General features: G+C 41.9%; 1 protein-coding gene across 5 annotated transcripts in view; it reads left to right on the forward strand.

Moving 5' to 3' along the window:
- The window catches only part of SLC30A7 (solute carrier family 30 member 7), a 34,074-nt gene that overhangs the window by 6,586 nt on the left and 9,417 nt on the right, over positions 1 to 18,071 (forward strand). For 3 of the 5 annotated variants that reach the window (XR_013957410.1, XR_013957411.1, XR_013957412.1), the window contains exons 6-10: positions 46 to 195; positions 1,464 to 1,514; positions 2,780 to 2,915; positions 10,599 to 10,689; positions 11,635 to 11,784. Coding sequence is in view for 1 of the 5 variants with exons in the window: in XM_080623146.1 (XP_080479272.1) it covers positions 46 to 195; positions 1,464 to 1,514; positions 2,780 to 2,915; positions 10,599 to 10,689; positions 11,635 to 11,784; positions 13,770 to 13,817 (626 nt within the window). In the remaining 4 variants the exon portion in view is untranslated. Of the gene's footprint in view, positions 1 to 45; positions 196 to 1,463; positions 1,515 to 2,779; positions 2,916 to 10,598; positions 10,690 to 11,634; positions 11,785 to 13,769; positions 13,909 to 15,711; positions 15,851 to 18,071 lie in introns of those variants that run through there. The other 2 variants (XR_013957409.1, XM_080623146.1) reach the window with 2 other exon arrangements.

Raw genomic sequence — 18,071 nt, forward strand, 5'->3', positions numbered from 1 at the left:
TTTAACAATTTAAATGTATGTTCTGATGGTGCCATTTGTTTATAGGTCATGAACACAGCCATTCTCTATTTAATGGTGGTCTCAGTCATGGACACAGTCATGGAGGTCACGGTCACAGCCATGAACATAAACACGGCCATGGACACACTCATGATCATGGCCATGGACACTCCCATGGTCAGGATTACTGTCATGGTAAGTAATGTTCATGTCATAGGCCATCTTAACTTACATGTTGTACTTGGTTTGGGATCTCAAATACAACATTTTTCCCCATCTTGTGTAGTTGTAATCTGTTTTAAAGCTGGTTATGAAAAAGGGACTTGGTATCTTTTCTATGCTTGAATCTTTCCTATAAAGGCAGACAAACTGAGGAGACATCCATGCAGAATATGATCAGTAGCCTTCCCTATGGGAGAAGAGACAGTGTGGTTACCACCTATTTGAAACAATGCAAAGGAAAGCCTTATTGTAATGCAGCCATGCCAATTCTTCCTGCCTAAGCCATAAACTAGGATCTGATGTGACTCCAAATGGGCACATTCAGAGCAGGGAATAGTGTGGTAACTTGCAGACAGGAGGTGACAGAGTATAAAAATATTTACTTGTACTTTCTCTGCTATTCTTAGTAGAAAATTGGTGCTTGCTTTCCAAGTGTTCTCCTAGAGTTTGGCTGGAAAGCAGGAGCTCCTTCCTCCTGCCTGCTCCTTGCTCTCCCCATGTTCTCCACCCCAGTGGAACAGCAAAGGTAGTTTTGTGCAATTTGAAACTTGAATCAACTTTCACATAAATTATGATATATTTTCACTAGAAGACATTTACTATCCTTTAACAGGTTTTTCCTTAAAATATATTTCTGACATAGAATCCCAGACTGGTTTGGGTTGAAAAGGACCTTATGATCATCCACTTCCAACCCCCTGCTGTGGGCAGAGATGCCTCACACTGGACCATGTTGCTCAAGGCTGTGTCCAACCTGGCCTTGAACACTGCCAGGGATGGATATGTTCCACAGAGGCATTAATCTGATTGGTTGAGAGGACTTTTTGACTTAGTTCTACCTTTTCCAAGTCTTGCCCTTCTTGGTTTACATTAGGCATAAATGCTTGCTTAAGTGAAGTATTTCTGGTGAGCAAATCTATTTGACCTTGCTCTTGCTTGTGTGCATGGCTTGTATTCTTGAGGGGATCTTACGTGGCTAAATACTAGAAAAGTCTTATTTCTCAGTTTGTTTTCATTAAAAAACATGTTGATCTTTATGCATACATAAAATCTATTGTGTAAAGTGGTAATTTTTTTAATAGTGTGTTTTAAGACTTTAAAACAAATAGCTGAAGTAGAAGCTGGTAATTGTGAGCAGCTTGTCTGTTCCAGACATTTCAGAAGGGAAAACCATAACAGAATATACCATTAGAGAAAGTCTTTGTGTAGCATGTTAACCTACCAATAATTAATCTTCACAGGTGACAATTCTCTTGAAGGAATGACTGGATCCAGCAAACAGATTTTACAAGGTATGCTGACAAAAAGTATAGTGGTTTTATTAGTTTCATCATGGTCTGCCTGCTTATGACTGGCTGTCACATCTGGTTTAGAGGGTGCCTGTGGGAAAATGCTGTTTTTCTTAGAGGAGCTATTTTTTGAAGTCCCCTTCTACGTTCACTGAAGTTGAAACATCAGTTTAAAAGGGGGATCCCAAAAGCGGGTATTCAGCTTCTGTTACTGATGCTGAAAACCTCAAATAATAAAAGTCTAGGAAAGAGTGGTTAATGCAGAAACCGAAGGAGCCTAATTGCATTGTGTGCTCTGGTAAGTGAAGACAATATTAAGAGAGAATGTGTTTGGAAAATGCATGTTGGTATAATTGTTAAAGGGTGCCTGAGCTTACAACTTGTATTTCATTGAGCTGTTATGGTTGTTTGGACAAGATGGTAATTCAGTCTAAATTGCTTGAGGCAATATTGGAGTCTGTGATCTCTTGAGCATTAGTGTAAATAAATTACTGATAATTTAAATGTCAGGTTTGAACTTTGATTAATTTAAGTGCTCAAAATTTGGGGGAGAAAACTGAGTCATGCAGTAGGTAGTAATTATTTGGCGTACCCAAATGTACAACAATATCCTTCTGTCTGTTGGGGCCAGCTCTCATGGCCACGTGCCCTCCCAGCATCTTGCCCATACCAGGCTACTTGCTGTGTATTCCAAAAGCTGTTTCTGAATGACTGTTCCCATCGTTGCCAGCAGAGAGCTCCAGAGGCTAAATTTTGGTTATCTGCAAAGTCCTTGTTTCTTTGTCTTCTAAGGTAGTGTGCTATTCTGCAAAGCAAGTTGTTCATGTCTGCAGTGTTGGTTAATTCTCAAAGTCCTTTGTCTTGGATTTCTTTGCCAAATAACTCCTACAGGATGCTGTCAGTGAAACATAAGCATCTTTCAAAGCTTTACAGAGCTGTTTCTGTTAACAGTCTTTCCATCTTATACAGTACTTCTTGTGTGTAGGCATCAGGGAATATGAGTTTCATTATTGCAATATGGGTGACTATTGAAATACCTGCTACTGCTGAGTACAGAAAATAATGTCAATTCTTCACATGCTCTGTGTTCTATGAGTACGTTGAAATCCTGTGATCATTTTCTGTGTGCTTGACCAAAAACTGACCACGAGTTTAACAGGCATAAATTGTTACCTAGTTCTTGCAACTCTTCTCTGTTACCTGGCTTTAAAAGGCTCCATTAGCTTTAAGAATACCAAGTTGTAATGATATCAATTAATTTCTTACAGGTGTATTTCTACACATTGTTGCAGACACGCTGGGAAGTATTGGTGTGATCATATCTGCTATACTGATGCAGAACTATGGTCTAATGATAGCAGATCCTATTTGTTCAATGCTGATAGCACTACTTATAGGTGTAAGGTAAGTGTTTCTATCACTGATAGTTGGCAGTGTCTTTGATGTAAGTTACAGCACAAATTACAGCTCGGAAGAAAAGGTTTGTCTTTTATACTAATGACTTGCAATGTTTGCTTTTCTTTCAAGAGTGATACCTTACCTCTGTTCTGTACAGCTTTCTTGCTATGCTCTTACAGGAATTGTCTTTCTTTCCCTTTTCTACAGCTGCATCTTTTGCTCTTAAATCTGCATCTTGCCTTGTTTGCATGATTATACAAAACTGTCTTTCAGGTTCAAGCTGTAGAAAGCTTCCTCTCTGTATTTAGTACATGCTTATATAAACCAGTGTGCTTCAGTAAATGGAGCAGAATGGCTTCAGGGCAGCAGAGCTAGGGCAGCAGAGCTGAGCCTGCTGGCACAGGATGTGCCCTTGTCCTTGACAAATCAAATGTGGTACTTTTTGTGGGTTTTTTCCCTGGCGAGAGCTGCCTTTTTCCTTTTGGATTTGTATTCTGAGACATCCTTATTGCTTTGTAGATCTGGTGGAAATGCTTCAAGTAGTTCTGACCTTTCCCTGTTGTTGCTTACCAAGCTTACTGTCCATGTGAAGCTATTTGATCAGACTGGACAAGCAAACATTTCATTCAGTGCTGCTGCTACTGGGGCTTTTCTGGCAGAGGTTTCACTGGGGACGTAGGGCAGAGTGCCACAACTCCAGTTACAACCTCATAACTGAGCACCTCTGTCTCTGTAGTGATGAATGTAATCTGACTAACTGCAATTACGTATGCTTGTTCCACATACGGCATGTTTAAACCACATGCATGGCAGCATTCACAAAACTATTGACGTGAATCTCCCAAATTAGCAGAGTAGGGCACTAAATGCCCACAGAAGTCTGTGTGTTAGAGGTCACTGCTGAATTACCACTTCAGTAGAAACTTAATATTTTTTACCTAAACCTTCTGTAATTTCATAAAGGACAAATTATTACAAACTAACTCTATTACTGAAATATCAAAAATGGGAGATAAATGTGCAGGCTACTAATGGGGAGGAAACTATTGCTGAAGTAATAGCTGAGTAAAGTACTAGTTTCCATATACTTTGCATTTAAAGGTCTAGCTTCGTGTACAGCAACGGACATGTGGAGTGCTGATCAGAAAGTATTTTTCTTCCATGCATACAGAGATTGAAGAAGACTACTGTCCATGATAGAGGTTTCATAATAAAGCTGTTTATGGGTATGTCTTCTAGCACAGTTAGGAGCATCTGAAGTTCATGCTTTATGCTGCGGGTGCTGGAGACCCTCAGTTTCATGTATGTTTTGACCTGATCCCAGACCTCAGCCTGTATCATTTTGTTGGTCCATGGTGCTGTAATGATCTCTAGAATTATTATGCTGAGTGCAGTCAGCTGCATCACAGTCAGTAGATGCAAGCCTGCATATCTTGCAGAGTGACACATCCCAGCACAGCAGAAGAAAACAGTAATTGAAAGTTTGAGTTGGGTTTGGTTTGTTTTGGTTGGTTGGTTGGGTTTTTAATTCTTCAGTAGTCCAAAAGACTTAACTACTGATGGCTTTGTTTGAAATACACTGAAGCAAGATCATAAACCAGATGACTGGCAGTTTCAGCTGGATATTCCTTGAGAGCTCAAGTCTCCTTTTGTGTTGTTTGACTTTAGTAATCCTGTACACTTCTGGACATAAAACCATTGTTTATTCTGCCTTCACCATCCATGGTGACAAGATGGTTCATAGAGTTAAAAAACCAGTCCTCGTATTACTGTTCAGATACAGACAGGCAAAGGCATGAAGTCAGATACTCTCCACTTTACAAATTCCATTATGCTTTCCCTTGTTGTAGAAAGTTGTGTTTTCTCTATTTATGTATCTATCTGTTGAGTCTTGACAAGCAGAGGGCTTGTCAGTTTGTGGATTCTCAATGGGAAGACTATGTCCTGCAACCTTTTCCAATTTCTGCATCATAAATCTATGGCCCGTTCTGAAGGGTTGGTTTGGGTGGGGGGTTGTAGCTGTTGTGTTCCTGGATGCTACCACTAATATCTGATGAATCCTCCTTTGATTACTTTCTGCACGATCTCATGCAAGTGTCCATTGAATATAATGCATAAATAGGACATGGTTAAAATAGAGGAGTCTGTTTTATGAGCATGTGATTTGAAGTACTTATAATTTCTTTTACAAAAGCTTGGCTATTTCATAGATGTTCAGGTTCACACTCTTCAAGTTTTTCCCAAGGTGTTTTCAAGATTCTAAACTGCTTTTAATATTCAAAACTAAATGTTCATTTATTTTTTTAACATTAGGATTTGAAGCCTTGTTCTGAAATGTTGAAGCAATTTTAATGTCTCGAAGTGAAATTGTCATCACCAAAAGCCACAACTCCAGTACAAAGCAAGAAGTTTGTCTGAAACCACTGTTAGTCCCACATGCTTCTAGAAAGGCACTGTAGACTAAATCTGATACTGGATTGCACAGAGCATGCACACCACTCTAGTAAGGGGTTGAACAACTGAGGCAGTTCAGTCATTTAAGTGAAGTTGTTTCTGTGGCTTACATCATCTAGAGCTGCTTGAACATGATTATCTCATGAAAGAGCTTTGAGGGAGCATATGTGTGTTACATTTAGGGTATATGCCTATAATGTTTGGGGCATAACAGTATAAAAAGTTGCTTTTTTCAATGAAGTGCTGCATTTGCTTAGGTTCAGAAGGAATATTCTTAGAAAAACTCCCCTGAACAAGCATGCTTGATGGTGGTGTTTTGAGCCATCATTGCTAAATGGCCTGCACTGCCTTTGTTTACAGGCTGGCCTTATGTGCTGGCCTTACTTGGGAATCAAAGCACTGCATCGTGATGAGAACAGCCAATTTAGAATTGGGAAACTAAGCATTAAACCTGTGATCCTTGTCTTGACCAAAGCCTGCAGTCTGATTAAAACTGCCACTGCTTGACAGAAAACTGTTATTAAAGTTCTGAAACAGGGTGACAGTCTTGGCACTGCCCATGTGCGTGGTGCCTGGAGGAGAAAGAAAAGATCTTGAAACCTGGCTGCAGTTTTTGAGCTATGGGATCTGAAGAACCCATAGATGGTCTTGAATCTTAGATTTTGTGGAAGGCCAACACTTCTGTCACAAGTATTTTCTATCGGGCTGAAAGCACTTAATGCATTTCCTGCTGTGCTCTGATTGCAGTGGCTGTGTAAAGGGTTTTCAGCCTTGCTGTCCAAGATCGCGGCAATGCCAGAGTCTTGCTGGCTGTGCCTACCAAACAGTGGCGCTGGAATGGGCATGAGCATTACAAGAATGTGATGCACATTGATGAAAAGTCTGATGCTTTCACTCTTGGTTGCTACTCAAAACTGTGCGTCGTAGTGGCAAGCTGGACTTATCAGTAGCTTTTACCTACTTGAACACCTTTGGCTCCCTCTGCAACAGTGCACGTGTGATGTGCTGCCAACTCAATTTACACACATTAGCTGCTTTTGCTATTAGGACTTTTGTAGAGGATCTGTTTATGTCCCAAGTCTTGCTGTGGGTTAGTGCCTCTTTCACATTTCGAAGCTGCGTGGAGACCTCAGAGCAGCTTCCAGTGTCTGAAGGGGGCTCCAAGGATGCTGGAGAGGGACTCTGCATCAGGGACTGCAGCGATAGGACAAGGGGTGATGGGTTCACACTGAACCAGGGGCAGTTCAGGTTAGATCTAAGGCAGAAGCTCTTCCCTGTGAGGGTGCTGAGGCGCTGGCACAGGGTGCCCAGAGAAGCTGTGGCTGCCCCATCCCTGGCAGTGTTCAAGGCCAGGTTGGACACAGGGGCTTGGAGCAACCTGCTCCAGTGGAAGGGGTCCCTGCCTGTGACAGGGGGTTGGAACTGGATGAGTTTTAAGGTCCTTTCCAAACACAAACCAGTCTGGGATTGAGTGTGATATTTTAGATTCAAGGCTTGGTAATCGGAGACCACTGGAAGATTGTGCCTGCTTTAGTACCAAAGCTTCCAGACTGCTGCTGTATGACAGAACTCTGCTGGGTGAGAATTCAGCAGCATTTGTTTTTTTCTCAGTAATATTTTTGTAAATAAAAAGCAAAAGGGAGGGGAAGTATCAGTGCAGTAGCTGCTGCAGAGACAGCCACGGGTGTCTTGCACTAATGACTAATCCAAAAAAAGGAAAGCTTGGTCAGATTCTGTAACCACACTTTTCAGCCTGCTTGCTCATCTTTCCTAGTGTTTTTTTCAGTCACATGAGATGGAACTGATATTTCTAGTGCCTCCTGGTGATTAAGTAATACTGCTTTTTAGTTAGTGTTTGAGAGAAAGGCATACTGTGTGGAGTTTGGTGTTTTAATTAAAAGGTTTTGTACATCAATAGTATGTATGGAGCAGTGGAAAACCTGAAAGAGCAGAAAACTGGATTCTGTATTTTGTCGCGTTAGTTGGGCTTACACTAAAAGGTAAGACACCTAGTAAGATAGTGTCCCTTTGGATGCAGAGATGCATGCATGGGCTTCTGCTCTAACAGCAGTTATGAGGACAGATCCCATCACTGCATCTGGCGTTTGGCCTTTCCAGCTTTCCAAAAGAGAAGCTTGTAGGTGAACACTGAGAGGAGGGAGGTGTGACCTGAGGTACGCTTCAGCTTTCACCTGCAGTGTCAAGCCCCACATCCCAATTTACCTTTACTCTTTGGACTTCTAAGCTGTTGCTGTTTCACACCATGGCTTTAGTGCTTTTGTGAGGTCTGGATAAAAGCATAACTTGTGCAGCATTATTGCAAAAAACTTGCACAGAAGACTTCTCTCTGAAAGGTTTAGTGTGGAGCTGTTACAATTCCATGAATAGGGGAAATCTTGCCATCAGGAAGACCATGTTTTAAGCTGTATCACCTGTACGAGGAGTGCAGTGTTTGCCCACTCACATTTTGTATATTAGTTAATTCTGAGCTAATCATAGAATCAGCCAGGTTGGAAAAGCTGTTTAAGCTCCTCCAGTCCAACCCTTACCCCAGCCCTGCCAAGGCCACCACTAACCCATGGCACTGAGGCCTCGTCTCCACGCTGTGTGAACACTTGCAGGGACGGTGACTGCAGCCCTGCCCTGGGCAGCCTGTTCCAATGCCTGAGCACCCTCTGGGGCAGGAATTGTTCCTCAGCTCCATCTAAACCTGCCCTGGTGCAGCTTGAGGCCGGTTCCTCTTGTCCCATCCCTTGTTCCTTGGGAGCAGAGCCCAGCCCCTCCTGGCTCCATCCTCCTGTCAGGCAGTTGCAGGGACCATGAGGTCCCCCCTGAGCCTTCTCTTCTCCAGGTTAAACCCTGCCCAGTTCCTTCATGCTCAATGGTGCTGTTGGGTAAAGGGAGGCAGTCTTTGGTGCTTATGCACACCTTGCTGATAGACTTAACCTTGGAAGATCGGCTTTTTAGGCACAGGGTTCTCAGAATGAAGCAGATGTTAACTTTCAAAGCTTGTTCAGTGGAAGAGCTTCTAACAGGGTTTTCACTTCCTCTCTCCAGTGTGCATCCTGTTCCAGAGTGAATCGACTGGTTTCACTGACCCAATCCTTTTTTGGAATGGGTTAACATGCCCAACCTGCCAGTCTTACATTTCTGCAGGCTGTCTCTCCAAATCTCCTACTTGCCAGTTCATTTCTGTTCTGTCAGATAATGTACATCAGATAGATAAAATAACGTAAATAACTTGTGCAAATCAGACATTTCTTGGTTGTGTTTCTTTCCTGTTTTTTTCCCACCCACTCTTAGTGGCATGTCCCAATAGAAATGCAAGCTTCCGTGGTCTCCATTCCTTTAGTCCTTTCCCTGGGAAAAATATGTGTGTGTTTTGAAGCCTTTGGAAGCCTCACTCATATGTTAAAGGGGCCTTGTTCAATTTGGAGTTGGAGTCTGTGTTCCAAGATCTTGTATTCCATTTGCATCCTGAACTTGTGTATTGGTCTGTCAAGGTTATTACGAAGAAGCAAACCTGCATTTTTAAATAGTGAGTTAATCTGAAATCAATTCAGCAAGAGAGTATTTTGGCAGCCCCAGCTGCCTTTGATGTAATGCTTCTGACATGGACATTATTTAGTGAGATGGGTCCATTGATAAGAACCTTTTTCCATAAACTTCTGTAATCCACTGTCTGTAGAATGTGACGCTCCAATTAAGCTTCCTTTAGACAGTTGGGCAGTTACTGCCTTGCTGAATGTTTAATTGTTTATGTGATAGGTCCAGTTTAGGCTACTCCTGCCTGCTTCTAATTGCTTCTTCCTACGTCTGAACCAATCCCCCCCAGTAGCGGTGGAACTGTGTGAAGCCATATGAAGTGCATCAGGCAGTGAATGTGGCTGGAATAACCACTGTGCCTGCAAGGAGACATAAATTTAGGGTGTCTGTTTTTCCATGGGTTCATTAGACAAGAGTCATGCACCCTCTAACCCGCTCCCAGCCCTGCCTAAGGATTAGCCGAGGAGGTCGACTGCTCAGCTCACAGCCAGCACTACTTCCACATACAAGTGGAACCAGATCTTCAGAAATGGAAAAGAATGGTTGGGACATGCTATTCACCATCTGCAGATATACACCGGGGGTGTGTGCAGTGTGTTCTGCATCACTTCACGAGGTTTCAAACAACGCTTTGGTGGATTCCTTTAACAGACAGCCCAGTTCATCTCTTGGACATGTTTTCTGGATGTTTGTTATCCCGTTACTCTGTGTGTTCCAGCTGTGATGCCAGTGCTGAACACTGAAATTCAGCTTACAGTTTCTGAAATACATTATCACTTGTGGTCTAGAGTGGTGGGTTGACTTAACGTGCTCTTGAAATGAAATTGTTGTTCAAGTGTTAGTATTGGGCTGTAGATACTTGTCATCCTCTTGAAAACGTTAGGATGCTCTGTTGAGCCAGACAGGATACACTGCTCCTAAACAACAATTCACCATTCTAAATCTGTAACATGAGTGTGAATACTTAGTGGTAGCTTCAGTGAATGGGCTAACTGGCCAACTGGTTCTATTACAAAAATAAAGGAAAGGACCAGTAATAAAAAGGGCACTAAGTGTTCTATTGGTTTGCTGATGAAACAATACCATTTGGCCAGGAGGGAACCTCTAATTGCTTCCAAATGTTTAATCCTTGAGTTTGGCTGAGCCTCTTTGCTGAGTTCACTTCAAGAACTTGCTAAGTTGTCTGTTTCTGACAGAATAACTTTGTTAGAGCTGGACTGGTCCATATTAATTTTGTTTTATGATCTCCCCATTATTATCAGAGTTCATAAGAAAAATATGCCTGAAGCCAAGCACAAAAGCAAACCCCATTTCGGTTTCCTATTTTATGGTTGGTTGTGATTGCCATTGAAGTAGGTCTGGATTTTGAGCTGTGCTTATCAGCTGCTTTGTCATATAACTTTGAAGAGACTAAGAAGGCTCATCTCAAATACCAGGATTCAACTGTTAATCTTTTGTGAGCATCCTCCTGTTGTCTCTGAGGCAAATCTGGGGGAGAAGTAATCTTGTCTTTAGTGAGACACCACAGCAATTCTGTCAGTCCTTTTCTGTACCAGGTTTTCAGGTCAACTTCCTTAGCTTCTGGTGAAACAGCTGAAGAAAAATGCTTCAAGAGCAGTAAGGAATGTTATGTTGCTCTGCATCTTTAGACAATGTAATAGCATGGTAACTTGTTTTTTTTCTTCCCAGTATTGTTCCACTTCTAAAAGAATCCATTGGAATTCTGATGCAGCGAACTCCTCCTTCCCTGGAAAACACTCTGCCTCAGTGCTACCAGAGGGTGAGCTCTTCGCCTGTTTTCCCTTCAGATCAAGCTGCTGACTGAATAAGCCACAACTGTGTGTATAAGGATATTTTGTGATGCTTTCGCAGTACTGCCTGTGAAAGGTTCCTTAGACTGTACAAATGGAGGTACCAGTTTGATTCCGATCTCTCTGCTCTCCTAAATTGTCTGTAGTTTCAGCTTGGTTTGTGTTTAAAATGTGCTAGGGTGGTTTAGAAAAACAGGGCCTGAAGCTTTTCCTCTCAAAGTCCTTTGTGCTGATACAAAGTGGATAATGTTTTTGTGGTTTGTTCAGTTTTTGTCTCCCTCAAAGCCTAGTAGTAAGTAACATTGGACGTGTATTACTCTAGATTTGGTGCCTCCTGGTACTACTCTATAACTTATCTACTACTGTGTTATGACAGAACATGGAAGTGCCTTTGCAAAGTGAATACAAAGCACTTGTAGGAGTGCCAGCTACAGGATCGTAATATGTGGAAGGTTTGCTAAAAGTGGACAGAGGCAGAAGGGTTTGAACAGGACAAACATAACCCCTCACAAGACACGTTAATAGATTTCTGTCAATGGTTTGAATCTCTCTCCAGTTTTTTAATGGGGATATTCCTGCATTTGCAAAAACTGCTGTTTTAATGGAATGCTCTCTCAAATTCCATAACTGTAACTTTTCTCTTGGACCTCACTGTTTTCAGAAGTGGTTTTAGTAAAATATATGTAGGATATGTAGGATATCAATGCAGCAACATACCAAATCATGACACGTACCTATGATCTGTATGTGTTCTCCTTCATTACAGTTGCTGAAACAGTAATAAGGAATTGAAGTATCACAAATTGCACAGTGAACTAGAAGTAAAAGAAATATCATTTATAGTATTTTCTGTAAAAAAACATAGTACAGACATTTCCTGAAGTATGTATTTTAAAATGTGCCTGTATTTTTAGGTACAGCAACTGCAAGGAGTTTACAGTTTACATGAGCCCCATTTCTGGACCCTCTGTACTGATGTTTACATAGGGACTTTGAAATTACTAGTGGCTCCTGATGCTGATGGAAGGTGGATTCTAAGCCAGACTCACAATATTTTTACTCAGGTATGTCTCATGAGCAGAAATCACATCTCCAAGTGTAAAGTGCCTGTCACTTGTTGTGACATTGTAGTTCTTATCAAGAAAAACTGAACGTTTCTCGTTTTGATGGTGGTGTGTTTCGAAGAGCTGCTCTGCTCTAGCTGTATAGAACAATTTCACAATACTCAGTAAATGAAACTGCTGTATCTCTGCATTGCTTTTTGATGCTGCTTAATGGAAGTAACAGCTGTAGTTGTCTGAGGTGTATCAGATTAAGTTGAAACCCTATATTGACTAATGGGGAACCCAGAAAATAGATGAGGCTTCCCTCAAGACAGGGCTTCCGACCACAGACTGGGACCTGTGTAAGTTTTTCACTCTGCTGATGCTGTATTTGTCATTCATTTCTATTCCCCTAAGAATGTATTTGCCATTCATGCCTCTCCCTCCCAAGAATCCATGGTCCATAATGTCTTTTCTCTGCTTTTGAGTTCTATAGCTGAAAGGGAGACAAATATTCCTATTTATAACCAGTGGTTTAGGTTACAAAATATTGTCAGCTAAAGGGTAATATTTTGGAGATAATGTAAATTACTGTCAGCTTAATTAAAAATCCCAGGCTGGATTTTGTGGTTTGAAATGCATTTTGCCTACTCCATTTCTGGTCTTTCAGGAGAAGCACCACTGAAAACCACCCTTGCAATGTGCTGCCTCAGTGCATGAATTCTCCTTACAGGAATTTGAAGTAGTCAGTCATGGGGGGAACCCAGTAAATATAAACACACATACCTGGGTTTATGTTGGAGACTTAGGGAAGTATGAGTTCTTGTTGTTAAAAGTATTCTAAAATCAAATTTTAGTCCTAAAGTCTGGTCCTTTTTGAGACGTTCCGTCACATGCAGCTCTAGATTATTGAGTAGGTAGAAATCAGCCTGCATGGCTTATTCTGCAGGCTGAGTAGTTTGAAACTAAGGGATATGTTTTGGCAAGATGTTTGCAGAACATTCTATTGCATTAAAATGAATTTTACATCCAAAGGATTGCATTTCCCAAGTGGGTCATTTTAGCTCTTCAGCTGCTCTGTAGCTGTGCAGGTATCCAGAGCCGTGTGCCCAGGAAGCAAATTGGGAGAACAAGGTCTTACCATTTTTCTTATGTGACTATGGTAATAAGTGGAGGAGCAGTTGGACCAAGCAGAGATTTTTCTCCTCAGTAATATTGTCCCTTATTCATCTTAGCTGCTTTGCCACTCGACTGAGCTAAACTCAAGTTGGTGTTAGTTGAAGACAATCTGATCTTCAGCCTAACGCTTCAAGATCACAGTGCATAACCAGTGACCATCACAGTCAATTTCTTTTAATGCTGCTTTATACTGAATTATAAAACTAAGCAAGTCCACCTAAGCCCAGTTTAACAAGGTTTCTGAGAGAAATGCTTTTGTACAATTCATGTACCTTTACCAAAAATCATGCCATGCTGTCATGTGAAGTCACTGTAGACATTGTAGTTTCTTGCTGAAATCTTAGTGTAGAGCTGGTTCAAACAACAAATCTCATGTTCCACTCTTGCGCTTGGCTCCATTTTACCCTGACAGCTCTCCAAGCAGCTTGCTTTCAGGGAGTTAAACTTGAACAAAGGCAAGAAGTGTTTTTGTGCAGCTTCATATGTGATAGTTATTCAGGATGAAGCAGAAAAGGTGATGCAGCAAAGCTATAGTTATTATATGATTAATAAATAGTTAATATGTAATGTTAATGTATAATTAGCCAAGTGTGTTCACTCAGCTAGGTGAAGAACTAGGTATTCATACAGTGCTCTCAGAGTTTGGGGTTTCCAAATTGCCAGCATCTCTGTGAATGGTGAGCTGGATGTGGAAGATGAATAAGAAGATGAAAAATAAGATCCTGAGGTTCTTTACTAGGTGACTTATTGGTGTGGACTGTGCTCAGGATAGCTAAATTGCTTTGGCTTTACAAGTTTGGGGTTTTTAACTCTTCTCTTTTCCATAGGCAGGAGTAAGACAGCTTTACATACAGATCGATGTTGCAGCCATGTAGTGAATTCCTGAACTTGTGCTGTTGGACCAAAGTTTTCTGTACTGTACTGGTAGAACAACACACTTCTCGAGACAGAGCCTGCCTCCACCACTGCTCTGGAATGGACTGAATGGATTTCTGCCCTTGGGCTATGGATGGACTTCACTTCTAGGGAGTAAATATCGAATGAATGTTATGGACTTTGGGTCTTGATTTATTTTGTGGCCCCTAAACTTGTGGAAGTTTTTGAGGGTTTTTTTACTTCCTAAGATTACGGTACTGGAAACCCTGTCATGTCTTCAGTGAAGCTGCTGAAACCATTGCTCATTCCCATAAAGCCAGTGTTCTCAACCATTGGAAACTCGTTTTGTAGGTGATGTCACAGTGGCTGACATGCTTCGATATAATCGTATGTTTGTACAATTGTTTGTACTTTGCAAACTTAATGAACCAAACCATATTGGGTTTTCAAAGTGCCTTTTATATCAGGATAGGTATTTGCCAGCATAAATCAGGAGCATCAAAGGGTTTTATTACTTTTACAAATATCTTGTATGCAGGCTGATTATTTACTAGTGATGTATGTGGGGGTTTGTGTACTCGTATAACTGTAGATGTTAGACTTCCTTTGCACTTGCATCTTACCAGGCAGCAGAATTCCAATGTAAAAGGCGAAGAGACTTGCTTCCAAACCAAGCTGGATATCTTACTGCACACCTTGTGGAAATTACTTCAGTCAAAATACTAGATTTATTTCCAATGCTTAATCCCCTCATACAGTTGAGGGTTATGAGATATTACATGATGTTACTCATGTTCATAGTCCCTGCAACACCAGGCAGCTTGGGGAAGATGCTGGTGATGGAAGCAATGCTTGAAGTGTTTTGTCTTCCAGATTACATGGTGGGAAAAATTGAAGCTTTCACTAAACCATTTAGGGATTTAATCTCCTTGATTTTAATAGGTTGTAATGACTGTTATTAAAGTGATTGGTGAGAGAACTTTTGCCTTTCCAAATACTGCAAACAGTTGTTCCTGGTGGTTGTACCTGCAATGGAAATATGGACCATGGTTCATGCTCTTTAAGATTAGAGTTTTCCCTGGTTGACAAGTCTGGTGTTTGTTACTGTCTCATTGCAGCCTTGTGTGTTTTCATGGAAAAAGGACTTCTCCATGCAGTACACTTTGATCTGAGTGTTGTTGCAAGACAATCTGCTCTGCTTGGTGTTACAGGTGATAATTCCACTATGCTGTAGTAGTTAACTTAGCAATGGAAGACTCTTAAGAGGATGTTTTACGCACAGAACATTGTGGACAAGATGGGCATTTTGCTGATAAATCATAGCCAGTACTGACTGGGATGGGCTTCTGGTACTGGGGTATTCTTCTGGTACCTGATACATGGCAACACTGAAATCAAGGCCCTCTGAGGCTGACAGTGTCTGTAGGAGGTACCGGGCACTGTGAAAGTACCAGAGATTGAGTGTGGAAATGGTTTGCCACTGGTATTGCTGAATTCACGTCGGAGGTGAAGCTCCTTGCATTCCTTCTGTCATTTCTATAAAGCCCCTATGTTTTTATCTTTAATGTGAAAACATGATGGTTGCCAAATTGATTGGTTGGTCCTGAATTTTCCAGGCGAGGGTATTGAAACCTGAATGTTGATTTTGTGCGAAGCTTGGGGATATACTCTTGTACTTGAATTGAAAACCGGGCGTGAAGAAAATAGCAGTAGAAAGCCACGTACATGTTGCTTTTAAGCTGTACAGCCTCTTCCAGTCTTCAGATCTTCTTTATCCCTGTTGCTGGTTCCTGATGCTGTTTGGCTCTGCTGGGGATGCCAGCAGCACTGTTTCACATCTCCCCTGGCCTTCTGCTTGCACCCATCCGGCTCCCTCCCTGTCTGCCCTTGTAGGTGCTCTGCCAGGCCTGGAATTTCTGACTGGAGGATGGGATCAGACAGCTCCACAGCACAGGGTCGGGTGCCAGAATCTTCTGAGGAGGCCTAGGTGCTGCCGTTTAAGACACCATTTGCATGTATGCTCACAGACAAGGTAATTAAAATCTGGTTCTGATGACAAGGCAGAGATCCCTCATTGCTTTGTTGTATCTTGCTGATTGACAGCATGATGTCGTGATTATTACTTTTTGTTCTAGTTGTTATTATTATTACTCTTTGAGGCTACAGAAGATCAGCTGGTATCACTTTAAAGATGAACACCAGCCCACTTCATTGCAATTGTGTCATGATCCAAGAGCCAGGCTCTGGTTTAAATCACTCTTACACCAGTGTGTTTCAGGACTGAGTACTCCTGGAGTTGGTGAAACACTGCGGTGCTGCTGGAGCTGAGCAGGGCCACTGACTTAGTTTTCCTAATGAAAAGACAACAGTTACAGTTTGTTTCCAAGGGGGAATCTGCCTGAATGGCAATGGGGTTTCCTTGGTGGTGGTTCTCTTTTAGATGTACATCTACAAACTCTTTATAAAGTGTCTGGGAAATGGAGTGAAAAAGCCCTTCAGCTGGTTGTAATCACCCAATATAGATTGGAATGATTTTTGACATCTTTTTGCTGCATATTATGACTTGTCCACATGCTAGCCACAGATAAGTCAGTTTTCTAACTGAGATAGCACTTCATTATTTTTGAGGACAAATTGATGTTTCATAGTAAGAAATGGATCTTTCGTTTGTTAAACATAATCAAGGCTGGTGTAGGGAAGTCAGATTCCAAGGAGACTTTAAGCCTTTTTAAGCCTGCTGAAAACCAGGCATCACAAAACTCTCTGAACAACAGTAGATGACAAGTCCAGTAGGCAACAACCACCACATCTGGTATGTCAGTAAGCAGAGTGACAGTGGAGCTCTTTTCATTTACCTACTAAGGGGATACTCGCTCAGGTTTTAGGAGGGGACAGATCATGCAATTCAAAGTGCTTCTCCTCTCCTGATTGTCAAAGTGCTGTTATTTCCTGGTTTGCTAATTCCTAGTACTTGGCCACTTGTAGAACATTTCTGCTTTTAATGCTTGATGGGAGACATCATTTCAGCAAAGATTCGTGTGAAGGAGTGACAGCCAGAGCTGGGTCAGTGTCTGCAGATCATCTGCCAAAACTCAGCCTCCTGCTATGCAGCACTGAGTTTTGAACCAGGGTTTCAGAGCGTGCTTCTCCCATCTTCCCATGTAAACTGAAGCTTACTGTGGAGTTACTGGTCTCTATCTGTGGGGAGGTAAGGGGGGAGTTCCGTGACTGAAAACAGTAACTCAAATATTGTCCCAAAGCCAAGCCTGCAAACTGCATGACCTTGGCAGGAACTGCAGCAAAGCCGGACGATAAAACAAGTGCTAGTGTGTCTGTACTAAAACACCCCAGATGTTTGTCATGGGAAATAACAGTGGAAGAAAGCTACTGCTCTTAAGAGTGTGTATGGTGGAGCCTGGTCCTTTGTAGGCTCACCCTGTAAGTCTCTGCATGTGGATAAACTTGTTCCTCACATCAGTAGCCCCTAGAGAGAGCTTCATTTCTGGTGTGATTTGCTGAGCCAAGGCAAAAAGTGCTGGTCCAAAAAACTGAGTTTGCTCTTTATGTAATAGTGCTTACTAAAGCGAGAGTTTAATTGCATCATTAGAGCTGCTGACACAGTATTTACATAAAAGTGGAAACTGCTGCTCCTAATAAAATGGACCTTGGTGACTCTTAACATTCCTGATGTTTGTTCTGAAGAAGTGAAGCTGGGTTCCAAAGTGAAGGAAGGGAAGAGTTTCTCTTTAAAGTGAACCTGGTTTGGGAATAAAAACAAGGTACAAGAGGGGAAGGAAGCTGCAGTTTTCCACCCATTCCACCTCCTGTGCGAGTGAACTGTGAAGTTCGTGGCTCGTCTCTCACAGTGCAGGCTGCAGCTGCAGGAAGAACCGTCATGCTTCCATAGCATGCAAATCCTGATCGCTGCTCCTGTAACAAGCTCTTTAAATACCAGTTCAGAGCAGCAGCTTCAGTTACTAATTGAGCCCTGTCCTGTTTGCCCCAGCAGCCATGAGGCTGCTGCTTGCTGGAATTCTTGATTATCGCACCCCTTGTAAGCGTGTGTGGGAATAAGTGTAAAGGGATTTTCTCTTTTTCCTCAATAATTCATTTCTCTGACTCCTAATCCTGGCTCCGTGGTTAATTCCTCCTTTACTCTCCTATGAAAATCCCTCCTAGCAACTTGCTGAGGTTCCCTTTTGGATCCCTCCCCTGTTTTGGCTTTGTTGCAGTGACCATCCCTGTCGGGACCT

Source organism: Psittacula echo, assembly GCF_963264785.1.
Source record: "Psittacula echo genome assembly, chromosome: 7".
In the NCBI taxonomy this organism is placed as follows: domain Eukaryota; kingdom Metazoa; phylum Chordata; class Aves; order Psittaciformes; family Psittacidae; genus Psittacula; species Psittacula echo.